Source organism: Netta rufina (genome assembly GCF_964035555.1).
Source record: "Netta rufina genome assembly, chromosome: Z".
NCBI lineage: Eukaryota > Metazoa > Chordata > Aves > Anseriformes > Anatidae > Netta > Netta rufina.
This window is the reverse complement of record NC_140126.1, coordinates 33164450-33183893: the sequence shown is the minus strand read 5'-3', so window position 1 is coordinate 33183893 and position 19444 is coordinate 33164450. Positions and strand designations below refer to the sequence as shown.

Below are 19444 nucleotides of genomic sequence, written 5' to 3'. Positions count from 1 at the left end.
AAATGTAGTTTTGCTTTTCTTCTCTCCAGTTATCCCTCAAAATATTGTACTGGCTCAAGCAACAAAGTTAGTGGGATTTACAGAGTAGCTCATTTTTACAAAAGAGAGAAACCAGTTTTGGTTAGGTCAGGCTAGATTAAGTCAGGTCAGGCTAGGCTGGCTTAGGTTAGGCTAGGTTTTACCAGGCTAGGCTAGGCTGGGTGATGAGGAGCATGGAGACATTTGGGGTTAGAAACTCCTTTCTCGGGCATTGCAGCACTGTTCCTGCTTGGTGCTACACACAGTGACGTCGTGGGTGGGGGAAGAGGGAAGAGGAGGGCTGATCTCCCAGCAAACAGCTGCTGCAGCTGTGAAGAGAAAAAAGGAGAAAGATCAAGAGCAGCCGCGGCGATCTAACCCCTGCAACAGGTAATGTCCCCAGAGCGGAGGTGACTGAGGCAGCTCAATGCGAAAGCAAGGGGAAATAAAGCGGGGTGGGATGCGCCTGTGAGAGAAAAGCACATCTCTGGTGCGGGTTCTCTGCAGCTCTTCTCCTGCTGAGCTTGTAGCCTGTGGCAGGGCGGGACAGGGAAGGAGCAGAAGTTCAGACCAGCGTGAGTTAAAAGGAAACCGTGTCAGCGGAGGGGCTTTTCTGTCAGACCTACCCTTCAGAAAAAAAAAAAAAAAAAAAAAGGAAAAAAAGGAACGTCGCTCTCTGGTTTCAGCGCGAGGGCTGCTTCCTCATGTGCAGCCAGCCAGCACGGGCTGACAGGCAACAGAGAGCGCGGTCACTGAGGCAGCCAGGGAGCGCCCAGCCCACAGAGGCCTGTGTGGGATGGGAGGGACCCCTGCGGCAGCCTGCACCCCGACACTGCCCGGGAACACTCTGTGATGGGGCCACAGCCCGTGGGGACATGGGGCTGCTGCTGAGTAAGGGGAGAAGGGGTCGTTTGGGAACATCCTCTGCTGTGTACAAGACCCGAGTGGCCTGGTGATCCACATAGGCACGTAGGTTTTTCAGCTTGGGGAGGAGGTGGGTAAAGTGAAGCATTTCTGCTAGGCAAGGTTGACCACTGGCATTTTGGTGTGTTTTGTATAAAATCAGTCATAGCAAGTTGTGTGGAGCTGAGAACCAAAATGACAGAGAGCACCATCCAGCCTTCTGGGTACCTTTGCTGCTAGTCCCATGCCTGCTTCTTTCATCTGTCAGCAATACAAGGAGAGTACCAAAGTGTGCAGTGCTCTCACGATGCCTTCAATCCAAACGGCATTAAAATCAAATTGGAAGCATCGAAGCAGATCACACTACAAAGAATACAGTCATCAGCAATCCCATTTTGCAAATCAGGCGCTGGGAAGGCTGAGTGAGGTTTGCAAGGCCAGCCAGCCAGCCTGGGGCAGGGCTGTGAACTGAACTGCTGCCTGCAGGCAGCTGGTGGGTTTGCTAGTCTGTATTTTGCCTTCAAGGGTGTTGCAGAGGCAGACTCTGAGAGGTAAACGTGCACCCATGCCTGCTGTGAGCCGAGGGAGCAGGAAATGTAATTAAAGCCCATCTCTTGTGGCAGTGGCAGTGACCTTTCAAATAGAAGCAGATGGATGAACTTTCTGTTGTGACGCAAAACTGTTAGGACTGGGGAACAGGTTAACCTCAATTTGTTCCTGGCTACCTAGGAAAATGGACCAGCCATAACTCATTGGGGAAGAGAAAGAACATAGGGGACAATTACACTTCCATTTCCTGTGATTACACTGAAATCACCTCTTATTCTCTGCATATGTCTTCACTTCTGTCAAAGGCCTCTCTTTGGTTTTGGATACATTTTGTGTGGGGATTAACACAGTAGGGTGAAACTCCATTTGGAGATCCGGCCACTCTTTCACACGGTGGTGAGCGTCACCGTATGAGAGGTTGGTCCTCTGAGTAATGAGGACCACAAAAACAATAAAGCAAAAGTTATTAATTTTTAGGTCACCTCGACCTTTTTGTTCCATCTCCAAACATGACAGAATTCCAATCTGATTTACAGAACAAATTCAGTGATGGATTGCTTTTTCTGTATGAGGAAACAATGTCTGTAGTCAACATGCATTTGTATGCATGCAGCTGTAAACCTGGCCCTTACAGAAACATGATGTAGTACATTATTCTGTCAAACATGAATTTTGAAAGCATTTTAATATAATGACAAAGGTATTGAAATTTTGCCCAGAGAAGTTGTGGATGCCCCTTCCCTGGAAGTGTTGAAGGCCAGGTTGGCTGGGGTTTTCTGCAGCCTGGTCTAGTAGGAGATGTTTCACCTCATGGAAGGGGGACTTTGCACTAGATGAACTTTAAGGTCCCTTCCAAACCAAACCATCCTATGATTCTACACTGCCTGTCAGCACATCTCTATATTTCATGGAGAGTTTGGGGTAGTCTGTTACAACATCATGTGCCTATTTCAGAAGTAACCAGTATGTTTAAGAGATTATGAGTTTTAACATAAAACAGGCTAAACACTAGCATGAACTACAATTACAAGCATTCTCTTCATTACGCTCTGCTTAGCTAAGATTAAGCAGCTTAAGAATTGCAACGATGATAATTTTCTATCCAGCCAACGGAGGAAGGGTTCAGAAAATAAGCCTGAACTGCTGAAAGACAAGTTCTGAGGAAGAAAGACAGATATAACAAACTAGACTCCAGAAGAAGAGAGAAACTATGTACTCAGCTTGCATACAGTGCAAAGCCAACATGACAGCATCTGACCAAAGGGACTGCTGGAGAAGCTGACTGGAAAGACTGAAGAAGATTTTTACAGCTATTCCTATAACTTTCCTACCCATTACAAGCTCCAATAATAAGGCAATATATCACAACATTTTTTTTTTCCTTTTTGCAATGTGTAGTGTCTCATCTGGTGTTTCATTGTTGCTGTTTGTTTTTATTGTTACTTTACCACAAGAGAGGAAACGTTGTTCAGCAATAGAGTAGATGGAGTTTTGGGTCAATATTTATAGATTACACTGTATTTTAGTCCAATTCAGCTGTATTATTCTTTTTCCAAAAGGAATTTTTATGGATTGTCCCTTGTAGGGTCTTCATATGTCTTACTGTCATAGTGTCAATGAGCATTGACGTCTCTTAGGAGGTAAATTAGCCAACAAACCTTTCTGTGCTTATAGAAGTAATTATATGAATAGCAGTCGTCCTGCATAACAGAAAGAGAGGAAGAAAGGCATTTTCTATGACATCCCTAGCATATATTTAAGTTAAAAATTTAGATCAGTTTATCTAGGTCAATTTGCAAAAGCACATGATTGTGTTTCATATGGTCTTAGTACAATGCTCGGAATGAAGTATGTACATTTATCTTATTCACGTATTTCTAAACACAGAAATTCAATGTGTTTGATAATGTGCAGATACAAATGAAAAATAGTTGGTGGCAGAGACATATCATGCTGACGCATACACACTGTATGAAGAGACAAAGAGATCTTACTACTTATTGGGACAGGAAATAATTGGTGAAACACAGGAGATTAATTCTAGTACAAAATTAACAAATTTTTGACTGTCTACCATTTTAAAAATGCTACCATTTTTAAAAATGGTAGACAGTCCTTTTTATAACTGGTGGACATGCAAACCTCTCTGTCCAGAATAAGTGAAAGGAAAATATATGCTTGGGAAAGTGAAATTTTGAAGTTTCTGCAGAACCTACAGAGTTCTGCAGAGAGTCAGATTATCTATTAAAATTAAATCAGAATAGCCATAAAAATTAGTCTGCTTCAACAGAAGGAAATGCACTTTATTAAATACAATTTGAAACATGAATTGTGCAGAAAGACAAATATCTCGTTTTAATGTGCATTGGGAAAACCCGTAGAGCAATTTGGTTAAAACGGAAGATCAGATATTCTTCAGGCTGCATTGAATAAAAACAGATCAAAATGTGGCTTTCTTTTCCTTTTCCTCACCTGCATTTTTATGAACACTTGCACCTGTACTGTGTGCTGAGGACCTTGCAAATTATTTGTGTTGTACTCTAAGTTGCCTTAAGCAAAACCTAGGGGCACAAAAAACAGGATTAACATCACCCAGATGCAGAAATCCACATGCTGGTGCCTGCACGAGTGCAGGTCCCATGGCAGAGCCATTGTGGCTGTGATCCTGCCCATGCCTCCGGTCCATCAAGGCAGAGCTAAGACCCGAGTGGGACTAGGCTCAAACCCATCACTCAGTGTCGTGTCTTTGCTTGGTTACTCTCTCCTTTGGAGACACAAATTTCACCGTATGGCCACAGATCTTCCCTGTCACTGGTGGAAGCTCAGTAAATTTTTCTGGGCATGCCTTAGGTATACTAATGAAGAGAGCTTTTGATCTGTGAGGGAGAATACTGTTCTGTGACTATTGACAGACACAGCCAGCTCTCATCGATCTGTTTACAATCTAGTTGTTTTGTTTTGTTTGTTTTGTTTTGTTTTCTGATAAACTAACAAGTCCAATGAGAGTGCAATATCTAGAGATCAAAATGTCTGAATGTTGTATTAAATAATACAGCTCGCTTTATCATATTCACCTCCACAGCATTACCATGAACACCTACCTCTTTGTGTATGACTTAATGCAGTTCTGTGGACATTCCTGGATATTTACAAATATGATCATCAGGTTCATGTCATTTGGAAAAGGTAGGATTCCTTCTATATTTTCCTTAAACATTTTAAGAGGCAGTAATACACAGAAACATTAAATCATAGACAAAGTTAGGATTATGAATAGGGCATGCATAGCTCTGTGTGTCCAATACCAGTGGCTGTAATTTCAATGAGAAAAGCACTGTTTCTTTTATTGAAAAGAATGAACAATTTGCTGGTACCTGCATTCTGCCTGTACTGCATCAGAAATGAAGCTCTTGTTTTACTAATGAGCTCTAATATTCAGTAGTGTGCCAGCAACTTTAGATTTAGACACAGACCTAAATGTGAGTAGGTCAAGTCATGATGGTGAATATTAGTCTTACTGAAGCCACTAGGAGAGAATATCCTTGTGGTTATTGTATACAAATTTTTATCTCCCCAAACAGGACAACATATTTCTATTTCAGTTGCATGGAGTTAAGGCACAAAAATAGAAAACTAACGACTGGAAATTCAAAATAATTTACAGATGGTGGGAAGTTGAAGACACATGACATAGCTATCTTGTCATCTCCTTGTCTTAGGAAGTGTCATGGGTATAGGTACAGGCAAGAACTGCCACATCTCCTCATGTTTTATACCTTCTTCATTCATTTCCTCATATTTAGAAATATCCTAAATGCATATCCCTGAACCAACACATCCTGCACAATGGTTGCCAATGCATCAAATACAGGCACCCCCGTGCTTTTCTCAGCTTCCTGCCTCTGTGTGAAAACTGCAAACATACACAGAGTGGGATGCCTTTTCTCCTCCCTAAATCTTTGCTTCTGCTACCTTTCTGCTAAAGTCTGGTACTCTGTGAACTCTGTTTTTTATTATCTTCAGGGGCAACAGAGCAAGAGCAAACTCAGCAGCTGGTCTGGACTTTTACTGTATAACTGCCCTCTAATTTTCCTCTTCACTTTTTCTGTAGATTCATTGGCCGACACGTTTTACTCCATAGGACTTGTGATGCGCCTTTGTCAGATGTTATCTGTCCTGGAGATCCTGCACATCCTCATTGGCATTGATAAAAGCCGTTTCTTCCCCAGGTTTTTGCAGGTATGTCCATTTCTCAAGACCCTCCTTCCAAAACATACACACTTCAGCCATAGTTGGCCCTGGGGACAAGCCCAGGTTGAACTACCCTGCATGGTCCACTTGCACCTTTCCTCAGGGAGCTTGATCCTGCTAATGGTTTGCTAAGTGCAAGGGTTATATATGAGGGAGCTCTCGCCTCACAACAGAGCTGGCATGGGAAAGAGCTGCTCTTGTAACTCTTTCTGAATGAGACTGAGTAATGAGTGCCCCAACACTGCCATAGGTACTGGGTATGAAGAGTGCCACAGGTGGCTGGGGCTACGGCCTCTCTGGCCAACATGTCTGCAGCCAGGAGGCAACATGTTCAGAGGCTAGGTTTTACTCGCTAGTTCTTTTCCATGTTGCTTGTTTTTTCCTCACTGTTATGTGAATATTTATTTTTAGACAAGCACAAGACAATTTGTTGTGCGGAAGCAAAGACATGCCAGTGGGAAAACCACCAGCACCTCGAACCTCCTGAACTGCTAGAGAGGGAACAGGGTTTGCTGGAGTTCATGGAGAGTGAAAGGAAAAGAATTGGTTAAGAATAAGAAAGAGAAATCAAGGCACAGGAGAATTGATGCTGGGAGGGAGAAGAAAGGAGAATTGTCGTATTCTTACTGTAGGGTCACACACACATACATATGCAAATTGTGGCAACATGCTCATGCTGCCAGAGGTTTTCAGGGTGTATGTTCAACTGTAGGCAGAAAACCAGCCTCAGGAACAGATGATATAGCAGAAAACAAGATGATTCTCTGACATTTTCCTTACCACACTCTTGTTTTCTGTTGGAGTTAAACACAGGTTTGGGTATTTTTATTAATGCGTTGGAAAAAGTAAAAATGTTTACTTGAATTTACCTTCAAGCCTTCCCAATCCTTATTATTTGAATAGTGGTGAAACTGGTGTTGCTCTCAGCGGTCAGAAGGTAGAAGAATAAGAGTAATTAGTTGTGTTTTTAGTTTTCTGGGTAGCCCATTTTTGTCAAATGACATATTACAGGGGTGAAGATGTTCCTCTTTTTAAATCTCCATTAGAAATTAATTGACTAATAGAGATCTCTGTTCTTCAAGCTGCTCACCAAGTACAGTATCACATTTGTCAAAATGCAATTAATGTTTTTTCCCTGCTTAAATCTACATACTCTTACACTAATCCGGATTTGAGAAGGAAAAAAAAAAAAAAAAAAAAAAAAAGATCAGATCTAATGTAACCTTCAACAAATGTCATAAATGTCATGTCATGTTTTGCAGGGAAGACCAGCCCAATAGGGCTGACAGACCTCAAAGAAGGTCTGTCCTAGCAGAGTTTATACATTTCAAGCCCTGACATGGTCTGTACCTTTTCTACCTAACCCTTTAGAAGCAGAGATAAGGGAGACCTGCACAAACACTGCTCTGTACCACCACAAAAGATGTTAGATGTGAACTGGATAATCTGAACAAGAAAATAGTGACCTGTCTGGGGCACTGCAATTACTGCAGTGCTCTCAAGGGAAGCACAGAGAAACTGGGTCAGGGAAGGATTCAGCACAGCGACTCCCAGCATTTACCTCACAACAAAAACAGCTTTGGATCCTTACTTGCTTATTTCCCTAAGTGTTCTCTCAACACAAAACCAACTGTCTTACCTTGATGTTAGCATCATTTTCATGCTGTCCAAGCAAAATGTACAGGCTTTTGGATATATATTCTGCCTTGCCACACCTTCCTCCATGCCTCTTGGAAAGAATATATGTATTTTCAACAACATACTTGGAAAGGATACAGCTTACCTTACCACAGCCTGGTAACTGGACTACTGCAGATAGGACACTAGCAATAGTTTGGTAGTGGTTGCCCAGTTCTGTGTTCCCATCAGCTTTTCTGCCTCTAGGCTTTAAACCCTTTGATGCTATGTATTATCCCTTGGGCTATGTATATCCATGCACATTCACAGCTAAATTAATCTCAGAGGTGATCACTAGGAAGAGAGAAGAGGTGACTGGCCATGCCAGGGAAGCACAGGGATGGAGGTAATGTCAGCTTGAATAAAACAAGCTGCAAGCGCTCCCCTCTAACAGTTGATTGTGTCGTAGACACAGTAGCAGAGAGAAGCTTTAAGCACAGTTTGGATGAAGAATTTACTTCATCAGCTTTGAGATACACATTACAGGTAGTGGAAAAGCAAGCTCAGAGGTGTTTTCAGGAAAACCTACTTGGGACAGCCTCATTGAGGAACAGCCTCAGGCCATCAGACTTTTAAGAAGAGTTAGGTAGGCCAAGGCCAAGTCACACCACAGAAGGAAGATAGGTCTCATTCGATGGGTGCTCTGGAGAAAGGGAAGCCAAAGGAGGGGTACAAAGTTGGTGCAAAGGTGTGACTTTCACAGCATTTGCAGCTTGAATGATTGAGAGGAGGCCAAGGGAAGAGAGTAAGAGTCACGTCATCACAGTTGCCTAAACAGAGAATAATGAAATTTAGTATTCTGGTCTGAAAGTAAAAGCTGATGGCACTAGTACTTCTGCAAAGGAGAGAGTATTAAAGATGCAAGACTGGTGTTTTTATGAACAAAATCCACAAGCTATATAAGGGTTTCTGATACTAGTTATGATACTGCACAGTCATGGTTATTAAAAAATGGAAGTGAATGTGCCTGCTTCTGCTCTGGCCTCAGCTAGTCTGATCTGTTCTGTTTCGCTTACTTGCTTCAAATGCTCAGGCTGTCTTATGGAAATTTACGCTGTTCGACAGCACTTGCTGTATCCCATGAGAGACCAGCGCTGGGAGGGGAAGGAAACTCCAGTTTAACACAAAGATCAAGAAGGAATGAAAAATGAAACCATTGTATTTATGCTTGGTGAGGTGTTAGCACATACTTCCTTTTATGAACATGAAAACACTGGACTTCTGTTTTTTCTTTGTTTTTCTTTCTTTTTTTTTTTTTTCCTTTTTCCTTTTTTTTTTTTTTTTTTTTTCTTTTTTAGGCAAGAGAGTAGTGGAAGAGAATACCATATTTTCATTTGTGCAAGTGACGGATGATTGATAAAAAAATAAGCTGCAGATTAGCAGTTCGTATATATATGTATGTAAGCATAGGTATATACACAAACCTGCATGTGTGTGCCTCTAAGGGCATAACACAAAGGGACATTTACTGGAATCTCCTCCTCTTCGGGTAGCAGCCTGCCACCCCTTGCTGCAAAGCTCCCCAGCCTCTCACTAACAGCTGCAGAAGCAGCTCTGATTTCCCTGAGTTGGAGAAGGTGTGAGTGCTATGAAAGGAAAGGTCACAATGTCTTGAGGGGGAATAGAAGTAAGCAAGCAAGCAAGCTCCTAATTTAGATGGAAAGGGGGTGTGATGCCACGATCCATCCTCGTGAAGTCATCACATGTGCACTGGGCAGCCAGGCCTGCGTGCTGCCTAGCGAGTTTACTTGAGAGCAAAGTCACAGGTGGTGTTCAGTCAGTCTCTGTGGCAGCTTAGTGCATCCCACATCTTGTTGGCTGAGACTGCAGTCTAGCAGAAGCAAAAGACCCACAGGGGACCTGCTTTGTGTTCCCTGCTATTGCAGGTGCTTAACCTGCTTTACACAGCCTGATCTCTGACTTAATTGTGTGCAACTAATGCAGCTGATTGTTTGCTCCACTGTCCTGTCCAAGCAAGAGTCCTGTGGCAGAGGAGATCTGCTGAACCCCAGATAGGCAGTACTTGCCACCTGTCGTGCATCTGCTTGTGCCTGGGGAGAGAAGGAGCACTGCAGCCTCTCTCTCTCCCAGGCCATGAGCTGGGTCTCCACAGCTGCCCTGTCTCATCAGTCAGTGCTCATCCTTTTGAAATTGCTGAGGGTGGTTACTTGTCTACTGCTCACCCTTGTTTCTCACTGAAATAATGATCAGCTCCCAACCACTTGATCATACAATTTTCTAGCACTTTTGCACCCAGCACCACCCGTTGGGGAGTGAGTGACTGTTTGAAAAATCTGCCAGCTCTCACATCAAAAAAATACACTGGCCTTTTCATTATCATGATATAGCTTTTGTCTCTAGGTGAGACAATTCCCTGTGACAATTCCCTTAAATATCTGTAACACTAACAGAGTTGCAGAATTCTCTCTCCACAGCCCAATCTGAATGTAGAGTTTGTAACAAATTGCCTCCACTGCCAGCACTGTACCATCTTCAACAAAAATCCTTTTAAGTCAGATTCATTATTATTATTATTATTATTATTATTATTATTATTATTATTATTATTATTATTATTATTATTATTATTATTATTTATCTCTAGCACACAATCCCATTCAATACTCACACTACTTTTTACCTTTGTTTTGACTTCCCTCTTGTGATGGTTGTCCCACTATGCTTCTCCTATCTCTGTTATAACTGGTTTCTGATCCTGCAGCAAGACTTCCAGTTTCCCCACTTTCTTGCCAGGTTCCTCAGCATACACAGGCCTTATTAACTTTCACTCTGTTTCCTGGCCTGTCAACACCCTGCCTTCTTAGAAATCACTTCCTGAGTTAGGGACCAACGGGATCAACTGCACAAGATGACAGACTTGATAGAAAGGTTGCAAAACCATTTTAACTGTTGTGGTCTCTTAGTTCTTTCCAAGATGAGGAACTAGATCTGCAGGGGATGGATATGCTCTCTTTCTGTATGAAAAACTGCATTCACGTAATTTTGCTGAATAGTGAAATGACAGCTGTATGTTTTTGTGTCTGCTTTATCTGACAAATGCGGTTTGCAAAAAATAAAAAAAAATAGTCTGTAGCCAAAACATTCCACACAAAAACTGGTAAACATGATGCAGCAAAACTACTGCACAAGCTTGCTAAGAGGCTGATTCCTGTTTTAGTTTAAGCAAGGAGTGACAGGAAGGGGAAAACCAGTGAAGAAGAATGAGCACACTTAGAAAAATCACCATGTTAATTGGTTTCCATTTCATGACTTTTCAGAGGCTTGACGTCTTACTCATAACATCATTCCAATCTAAGATGGTTTACGAAAACGTGACTCCATGTGCCAGTTGATAAAAAAATAAAAATGAAGCCATACTGATGCAAACCTTTAACACTTTCAAACAGACTGTAAATCAGACTGAACAAGTATGGTTCTGTGATAGTTTCATGGGAGACTCTCAGCAGTACTGAGTACTACAGCTGTATTTGTTTTACAGGACAGGGCATGAATATGGATATGAAACTTACCCAAGAAAGCTGCAAAAAGATACACTTGTTTTTAAATTCTTGAGCTCTAGTATTGACTAAATATTTTTCTTAAGCTAGAGATGCTGCCTTTTAATCTATGTTTCTAGCTTCTCATTTTTAAAGGCATACCTTGTGGGTCAGCTAAGGTTCAACCACTAGGAAAATGTTGTTATAACACAAATATTACGGCAGCAACTGTCATAAATGATAAGCTGAAATCCATCAGTTCTGGCCAGGAATAAGGAGGGAAGAAAAACAAGAAATTCTACTTTTCTTCCTACCTTCTGCAAATCTTCTGTGAGAGAGATCCCTCAGGATCCAAATCTCCAAGCTAAGGAAACCAGGGCTGGGATTGTGAGACTACCACTTTCTTGCATAATGCTTGCCCAATAGTCTTCTGCATCCTGTGGCCTCCTAGGCAGCCCCCAGGCAAGGAGGTCAGTGCTGCAGCTTGCCCCACAGGCACTGGGGCACAGCAGGTGTCACCCTTGCTCACAAGAGCAAGACCATTTTAATCTTATTTTAAATTCAGCTGTCTCATCCACAGGTTTATTGGGCTACAAACCCAAGTCGTCCCCATTGGCAAGCAAACCTCCATCCTTACCATAGTAGATATATCACTACAGGCCTGTCAGTCTCTTCAGTTCCCGGTAAAATTTTGGAGAAAATATTTCTGGGAGTTATTGAAAAACCCCTGAAAGACAATGCGGTCACTGGTCACAGCCAGCACGGGTTCACAAGTGGAAAGTCCTATTTAATGAACTTTATTTCCTTTATGACAAGGTTACTCAACTAGTTGACCAAGGGAAGCCAGTTGATGTAATGTTTCTGGATTTCAGCAAAGCTTTCACACTGTTTTTCACAGTATCCTACCAGACCAAACATCCAGCATACAGCTACACAAATCCATAGTACGATGGGGTGAACACCTGGCTGTTGAGTGGGACTCAAAGGTTTATAGTAAATGGAGTTACATCAGGCTGGTGGACAGTCACTAGTTGTGATCTGCAGGGCTCCATTTTAGGGACAGTTTTCAATATTTTCGTAAGTGACTTGGCTGCAGAACTTGAAGGTACACTAAGTAAGTAAGTTTGTAGATGACACTAAATTGGGAGGAGCTGTTGACTCTTGTCAAGGGTTGACACCTTGCAGAGTAATCTTGACAAATTAGATGGTTGGGCAATCACCACCAATATGAAATTTAACAAGAGCAAGTGCCAGATTCTGCATCTGGGAAGGGGCAACCCTGGTTGTATCTACAGACAGGAGGATGAGAGGTCGGAGAGCAGCCCTGCAGATAAGAATCTGGGCGTTTTGGTCAATGGCAGGTTGAATGTGAGTCAACAGTGTGTCCTGGCAGCCAAAAGGGCCAACCGTAAACTGAGGTGCATCAGGCATGGTGGCATTGCTAGCCGGTCAAGGGAAGGGATTATCCTGCTCTGCTCCGTGCTGGTGCAGCCCCACCTTGATCTGTCTGCAGTTTTGGGCGTCACAGTATGAGAAGGACATAAAACTATCAGAGAGCCTCCAAAGGAGGGCAAAAGATGGCTATGGGTCTGGAGGGCAAGACGTATGAGAAGCAGCTGAGGTCCCTTGGTTTGCTCAGCCCCGAGCAGAGCAGGCTGAGGGGAGGCCTCATGGCGGCCTGCAGCTCCTTCACGAGGGGAGCAGAGGGGCAGGCGCTGAGCTCTGCTCTCGGGACAGCAACAGGACCCGAGGGAACAGCATGGAGCTGGGACAGGGGAGGGTCAGGCTGAGGGTTAGGGAAAGGGTCTGCACCCAGAGGGTGGTCTGGCACTGGGACAGGCTGCCCAGGGCAGTGGTCACAGCACTGAGCCTATGGGAGTTCAAGAAGTGTTTGGACAATGCTCTCAGACACATGGTTGGATTTTTGGGTGGTCTTGTGCACAGCCATCAGTTGGATTTGATGATTCTTGTGGGGTTCCCTTCCAATTGAGGATATTCTGTGATTCTGTGATCACACTGCCCTGAGGTGGGTACCCATGGGGTCTTGAACAAAAGGTATGCCAAGAAATGAATGTTCATTGGAGCCTGTGTAAAACAAATCAGATTGACCTGTGTCCTCCTGTTTTGCCAAAATGACACTGAAATGAGAGCTACAGAAGATGGCATGTGAATTCACAATTCTTTTTCCCTTTCAGATCACTGAGAGAATAATTGTTTTATTTGTCGTGATCAACAGTCAGGAAGAAGTTCAAGGGAAATACATCGTGTGTGTTTTATTTTTCCTTTGGAATTTATTAGATGTGGTCAGGTAAGAAGTCAATGGTGAAATTGTGAAGGGAACATGGTTAATTCTTGCAAGCAGAGCTCTCCCCTCCCCCCCACCCATGTTGCATGCTCATCATTTCACTATATCAAAATTGTCAGAAAAGCACATTATTGATTTTAAAGAAGAAGTTGGACCTCGTAAGCTACCTATTGATTTTTAGAATAATTGCCATATCAAAGAGACAGTGTGATTTTACACAAATCACTGCATTAATATTTCTAGTTCAACGGGTTTGACATTCTTAAAAATGTGTAAGGGAATCACAACTATCTCCTGAGGAGCGGTAATTTCCCAAACTGATTTACAATCATATATTTAATATTTAAGAGCACATCAGTTTATTTTAACGTAATGTGTTTACGCAAGACTGACAGCATGGTAAGGCAGCACACGCAGAACTTCTTACTAAGACCAAAAGATTATTCTGGGTTAATTGCACTGTGCTTTTCAAACAGCCAAGGAGCACCTGCTGCAGAGAGTGAGAGTTTTAGTATAGTTGGACATAAATCACACCACAGAGAGAACTCACATGAGGCAAAATAGATAGGAACACAGTCCAGGATTTTTATCCCAAAAGTTTTGTACAGTGAAAGGTGTCCAGTCCCTCTCCCTGGTAAAATGTGATGGTGAAAATTCTATCTTGATGATTTTTGCATTGATATCTGCAGTCAATAACATTTTTCAAATGTTATTTAAGCCTCTGTGGATCTCAGTTTGTAGACTTACAAGGAAGCTGTATGGAGTTAACAACTGTTCAAACAAGACACAGCCCTCATGACAGCCGCCATGCAGAAGCAAATATCTTTATGTGTTACATACCACCTGTTAAAATAGCTCTCTGCTGTTTTGAATACATTATTTTCAGGACTGACTGGGGAATATGGATTTGGGCAGCAGAGGAAATGTGTGTTACAAAAGAGAGCTGAAAAAGGAAAATGACTGTTAGTATTGATAAGAAAGATTTTAAGTCAGCTTCAGACTATTTGTACTACATGTGTTAGTAAATTACTATGTCTGAATTATTTCGCTTATCACTCCATTCCATTTCTTTTTGAATTTTATAAAGCTAAAAAAGTAGAACTTAATCTCAAATGAAAACATTCTGTGCAGATATGGAGAGGCCATAAGCGTAAATAAAAGTGTAAATATTAGCTGTTCGGTCCTGACAATGCATAATTATTTTCCATCATTGCTAAAGAACATGGTCCAACATCACAGCAATAACAGTGACTCTTTAATAAGCAAAATACTGTGGTCTGAAGCAGCAAATAAACAATTCAAACAAGAATGCATAAAATAACTCACAGTGAATTAGAAATCAATTCTGGTTTATTTTACAGCATCTGTGCTGAACCCCAGCAACCAAAGCAACACATGTCTAAAAGTACACTGGAAATTATCCCATCTGTCAGCATACTGGTCCTAAAGTATTATAAATTCTTCATTCTTCAGGGACGTACATATCCTCTGCATTATGGCTGAAGATATACTGAGGGCATATTCTGTGAAGCTTCCCATATTTGAGCTTTCTTGCTTATACCATAAACAGTCCAATAAGGTATAGAGAAAGGAAGTACCTGTCTCCTTTTTGTGCTAGGTTGAGATTATCCCTTAAAAACAGTAATGAAAAAAATGGAGACAATCTGGAGGTTGTGGAGGGCAAGCCTGAGAGAAGATGGTATGTTTCCAGCCTATCAAACTCCTCTTCTACAATGTGGGAATAATACACAAGTAGTCAAATGAACGAATACAAGGCATGTACAGAAAATTTATTTAATGCTGGTTCTATCTGTCAGAAACAGTTCTGGCTAACAGTGGCTTACAAATCTTTTTTTAGATATGTCTAGCATGACCACAGGTCAAAGAGCCTTCCAAATAACCCCCCCAAAAAAAGTGATCAGATAAGTTTCTCCAGTATCTGGAAAACCACTAGTTTGTTTGTAGATCACACACGCTCATTAGATCACTTTTGGAGACTGAAATCCTGGTCTCCTAGTGCGCAACATCAACACCCACATTAAAAAAAAAAAAAAAAAAAAAGCTGCATTGCATTGGACTGTAGCTGCTTTTTAACCAGTGACTCCTCCTGATGCCTGGAGGAGGGGCAGCTGTTGTGCTACAGAAGAGTGAGTACCTTTTATTATCTCACTGTTTAGCCTCCTCCACCAGTGCTTTAGCCATTTCAGCAGTCGTAAATCAGCATTTTGTCAATCCCAAGCAACAGTCAGACACTATATGCCCCTCTCAGTTGTAACAACCCTATCTGAAATTTGTTTTCTGATGGACTGATGTGAAATCTTGTTGTTTTCTGAGAACACCTTTGGGCTGGAGGGCTGTATTGCTGTCTGACTGCTCTAGGTAGCACTGCAGACAAGGCTTCTGAAACAATGAATTTTCAGACCTGAATACCAGCTGGCCTGAACAAAATTTCTGCAGATCTGCTCTGAAAGGTTCTCAGATGTTCACCTCCACACTCTTCTGCAACTGCCTCAGATTCTTCAATAGTATTTCTTTAAATAGAAAGAAGCTTATAAAGATGCTTATAAATAAACATTCTTTACATGCTTGTTCCTTCTGAGTCATCTGCTCTTCTGTTGCTGCAGGTACACTTACAACATGTTAGCAAGGACAGGAATATACTACCTACCACTGACGTGGCTGAACTTCTCACTCTGTATCCTGCTCTACCCCCTTTCTGTTCTGGCTAAAGGTAAGGAGATGGCCAGGCTGGATGGGGCTTTGAGCTCCTGGTTTAAGGGTCGGTGTCCCTGGGGATGCTGGAATTGGTGGTGGGTCTTTAAGGCCCCTTCCAACCCAAACCGTTGTATGATTCTATGACTCTATAGGAAGGGGACAAACCACTTGCTTCATTAATCTTCTCCAATAAAATGTGATCAGTTTGATTGTCATTTGTGTTTTTAAGATATTTTGTGTTGCCAAAGTACTTATAAATGTTTATGTACTGTCTTATTAACCTCTGTATCACCTATCTCCCTCTTTTCTGTACTTTTTTTTTTTTTTTTTTTTCTCCTTATTTGAGGTTCTGTTTGCTTTTTAACAGTACAGGAAAACACTTATCTCTCTGGATAAACAAAATAGCTCCTTGAAAGACACACAAATTCCCCATTCCAGACTGACCACATTAGCCTACAAATAGCAAAGCTGCTCGTTCCCCCACTGAACCTGACACTAGCAGCTTAGGCCATGCTTAGTTGCTTATCACACACCAGCAAATGTCCCCACTGAGATCAAACTGCCAACGATGCAGCTATGGCAGTGGCAGAATTTGTTATTGAACAGTAAACTTTACTAATTCTAGTGTTAAGAACAATTGGCATCTCAGACCTATGAAACTGAACTCAAGGAGAAAATAGCATGTACATATGCATACAAACAATACGCTAAATTCGGTATATAATAAGGCAATCTGTGCCTTCCAGGTAACTGGCTTTTTTACATGAAGCTTTTTGATGATCTTCCACCTCCTTTTGACTAAAGATTTCCTGTGTTATGTTACAGCATTTGCAATCTACGTATCGCTGCCTTATTTTGAAACCTTTGGGACATACTCCATCAAGCTACCATTACCATTCGCCTTCTCAATCTACTTCCCCTATGTTCTGAAAACGTACCTGCTAGTACTGTTTATAGGTAAGTATCTCATCTTCCAGAAAGCCAACTCGCAGCACAGCTGAAATACTTATAGCAACTAAAAATCAAAATCAAATCAGTCCAGCTCCTTTCAGAAACTGTAAATCTCTCTGTAACATCTACCGAATACTACAGCTTGGTTCATCACCAGCTGGTTTGAATTCCGATATCTTTCAAACACAAATAATTGGTTCTGAAACATGGTGTTTGCATTGGAGGGATAAAAATAAAATATATATGTATATCTATAAAAGTATTTTAATGATCTTGGCCTTACATATACTTATGGAGATCTTTTTAAAATCAATTTCCATTTGGTCACACGCTCATTCTATGCTACCCTTCCTCACTCATTCCTCCCAGCTGGCAATGAAGACTTACATTTATATTAAAACTTCTACAGCCAATTTAACAATCAAAGGGGTGGCAAAGAAAATCCCGAAATTGTGTATAAATAGACTTCTTCTTTTCAACCATATATTGTTGAAAAATTTGAACTATAGCTAACCTTACAGCCAAGCCTTTGTTCTGTCATTGGTTTTAATGCTAACTGGAATAATCTAATCACTGTAGTGTTCTGTTATTCAGTTCACACAAGGGACTGTTCAGGGTTGCCAGCCAAAGAATCATACTGTTCCTCCTAAATGAACTAAAGGTGCTTTGGTCTCCCCTCCTTTGTTCTTACATCATTTTGTGTTTTGATTCAGGTATGTGCTTTATCACGCAGAACCTCTTCTCAGAAAGGAAGGCTCACCTAGGCACTGGCAACATCAAAAAGAAAAGAAGCTAAGTTGATACCTTGCTTTGAAATAAGAAATACACTCCCAGTGGACTGCTGCGTATTATAAGCAAAGAAAAATAAGACAAAGATTTTCAATGCACAACTCCTGTTTGGATGCACATTATCCAGCTGTGTTGAATTTTCAGAAAACAAAGGTCTCTAATGCACCTACAAAAAGTAGTTGCTCTGAATAACTAGATAGTTTTTCAAGTTTTGCCTTCAAATGTCAGGATTTTTTAAAATGAATATATTTTTTCTAACATATATAAGAAAACTCAGGAAAAAAAATTGAAAAGAGTGCCTTGACCCACAGTTACACTAACAATACTTGTTTTCATGTTAATTCTTGCCTCATCAGCAACAGGTATTCTGCAACAACAACAAAATTATTTAATGTGTGATTAGTCTACATTAGGCAAACATATATGTTTATATATATAAAAATATTAAATTGGTTAGAACTGGAATCTCTCAAGGAGCAAAAGCTGGAAACCTGTGAGATTCACCAGCTGATTAGCCCCGAGCATTCACAACGGATCCTTTCACCTCGCAAAAAAGACTCTAGAAAATGCAACTAAAGCAAGAAGGCAAGTGACCTTGGTCACTTGAGAAGTTACTCATCGACTGTATGCCCAAGGGGATATTTAAGGGGCATAAACAAAGCTTGTAATCATGTTTCTGGCAGACATTAAGAATCTTTTTCCTTGCAAAGATTTTTCTTCCATGCTGAACAGCAAACAGGTGACCAAAAGAAATGTGATCAAGCCAGACTAAATATATGTTGTTCTTTGAAGTGAAGGTCATGACCATCAAAACCCATGTACAAAATTCTGCTTTTTGTAGAAGATGCAGTTTTACTCAAGTGCATCGCCCCTCATACTTCTGTAGGACGATCTGTGAGAACAGGGACAGAATACAGTCTCTTTGAAACTGGGTGTCAAGAACATGGATAACAGCCCAGGGAACTCTGTATAGTAGAAAATAGACTATACTTGCCGCACAAATTGCTCAGAGGTAGACAGGGGCTTTTCTTACATTTCATTTCTATTGCTTATCATCTGCATTTGAGTTCATGCAGGTGGGGAAGAAAAGTGAGGCTATTTCTTAAAAAAACTTGGATGAAACCTTGGAGGAGAGAGTTACAAGGAAAACAAATGCAATCACGTTACGAAGAGGCTGTTGTTACAACTTTCTAAGCCATACAGCTTAAGAGGGGGTTCAGACTGTTGTAACTGGGAACAACTGGGGCTAGTCCGTATGAGCTAAGCTGTTATGAAAAGTCACCTACTATCGTTTTTATTCAATATATGTGGCAGACAATGCCTGCAGACTGCTGTGACTACTGGAGTATTTATGAAACATAAGCAACAGGGTCACACATGCAATAGTTCAATGGGCAACCCCGGATATTTTGAAAGCACTGCAGACAGAGTTAGTAACTCAGACCTTATCAGACGCACAGGTGCTTTCACTTTGCACTTCTGTCAGACCCAAACTGATTCAAGTGTAGGCAGCCTGGATAAAGAAGAGCATAAAGCAGCTGAAGAGGATGGCAGCTTTGAAGAAGAGAGCCCAAAGAAGAAAACTTCGTAATCAAATTACTGTAACACACGAAAGGTGAAACAGAGACACATTCCCCTCTGGCAATTCAATATAATGCTTTTGGTGTAAAACTGTATAGAATCAACATCCTGTATGAGGAAGCATGACATATATTGTGTTGAGTTTATGTGGCAAGTGTTTGGCAGTGGGGAAGCTGCAGGGATGGCTTCTGCGAGAAGAGGCCAGGAG

General features: G+C 41.5%; 1 protein-coding gene across 1 annotated transcript; it reads left to right on the top strand.

The window, feature by feature from the left end:
- Positions 1–363: 363 nt before the first annotated feature.
- Positions 364–17955, top strand: HACD4 (3-hydroxyacyl-CoA dehydratase 4). The gene is made up of 7 exons (XM_084305165.1): positions 364–408; positions 4553–4656; positions 5582–5709; positions 13091–13203; positions 15825–15931; positions 16741–16872; positions 17580–17955. The coding sequence occupies exons 2-7, from the start codon at positions 4560–4562 to the stop codon at positions 17660–17662; spliced, it is 660 nt and encodes a 219-aa protein (XP_084161291.1). The 5' UTR covers positions 364–408; positions 4553–4559; the 3' UTR covers positions 17663–17955.
- Positions 17956–19444: the final 1489 nt, after the last annotated feature.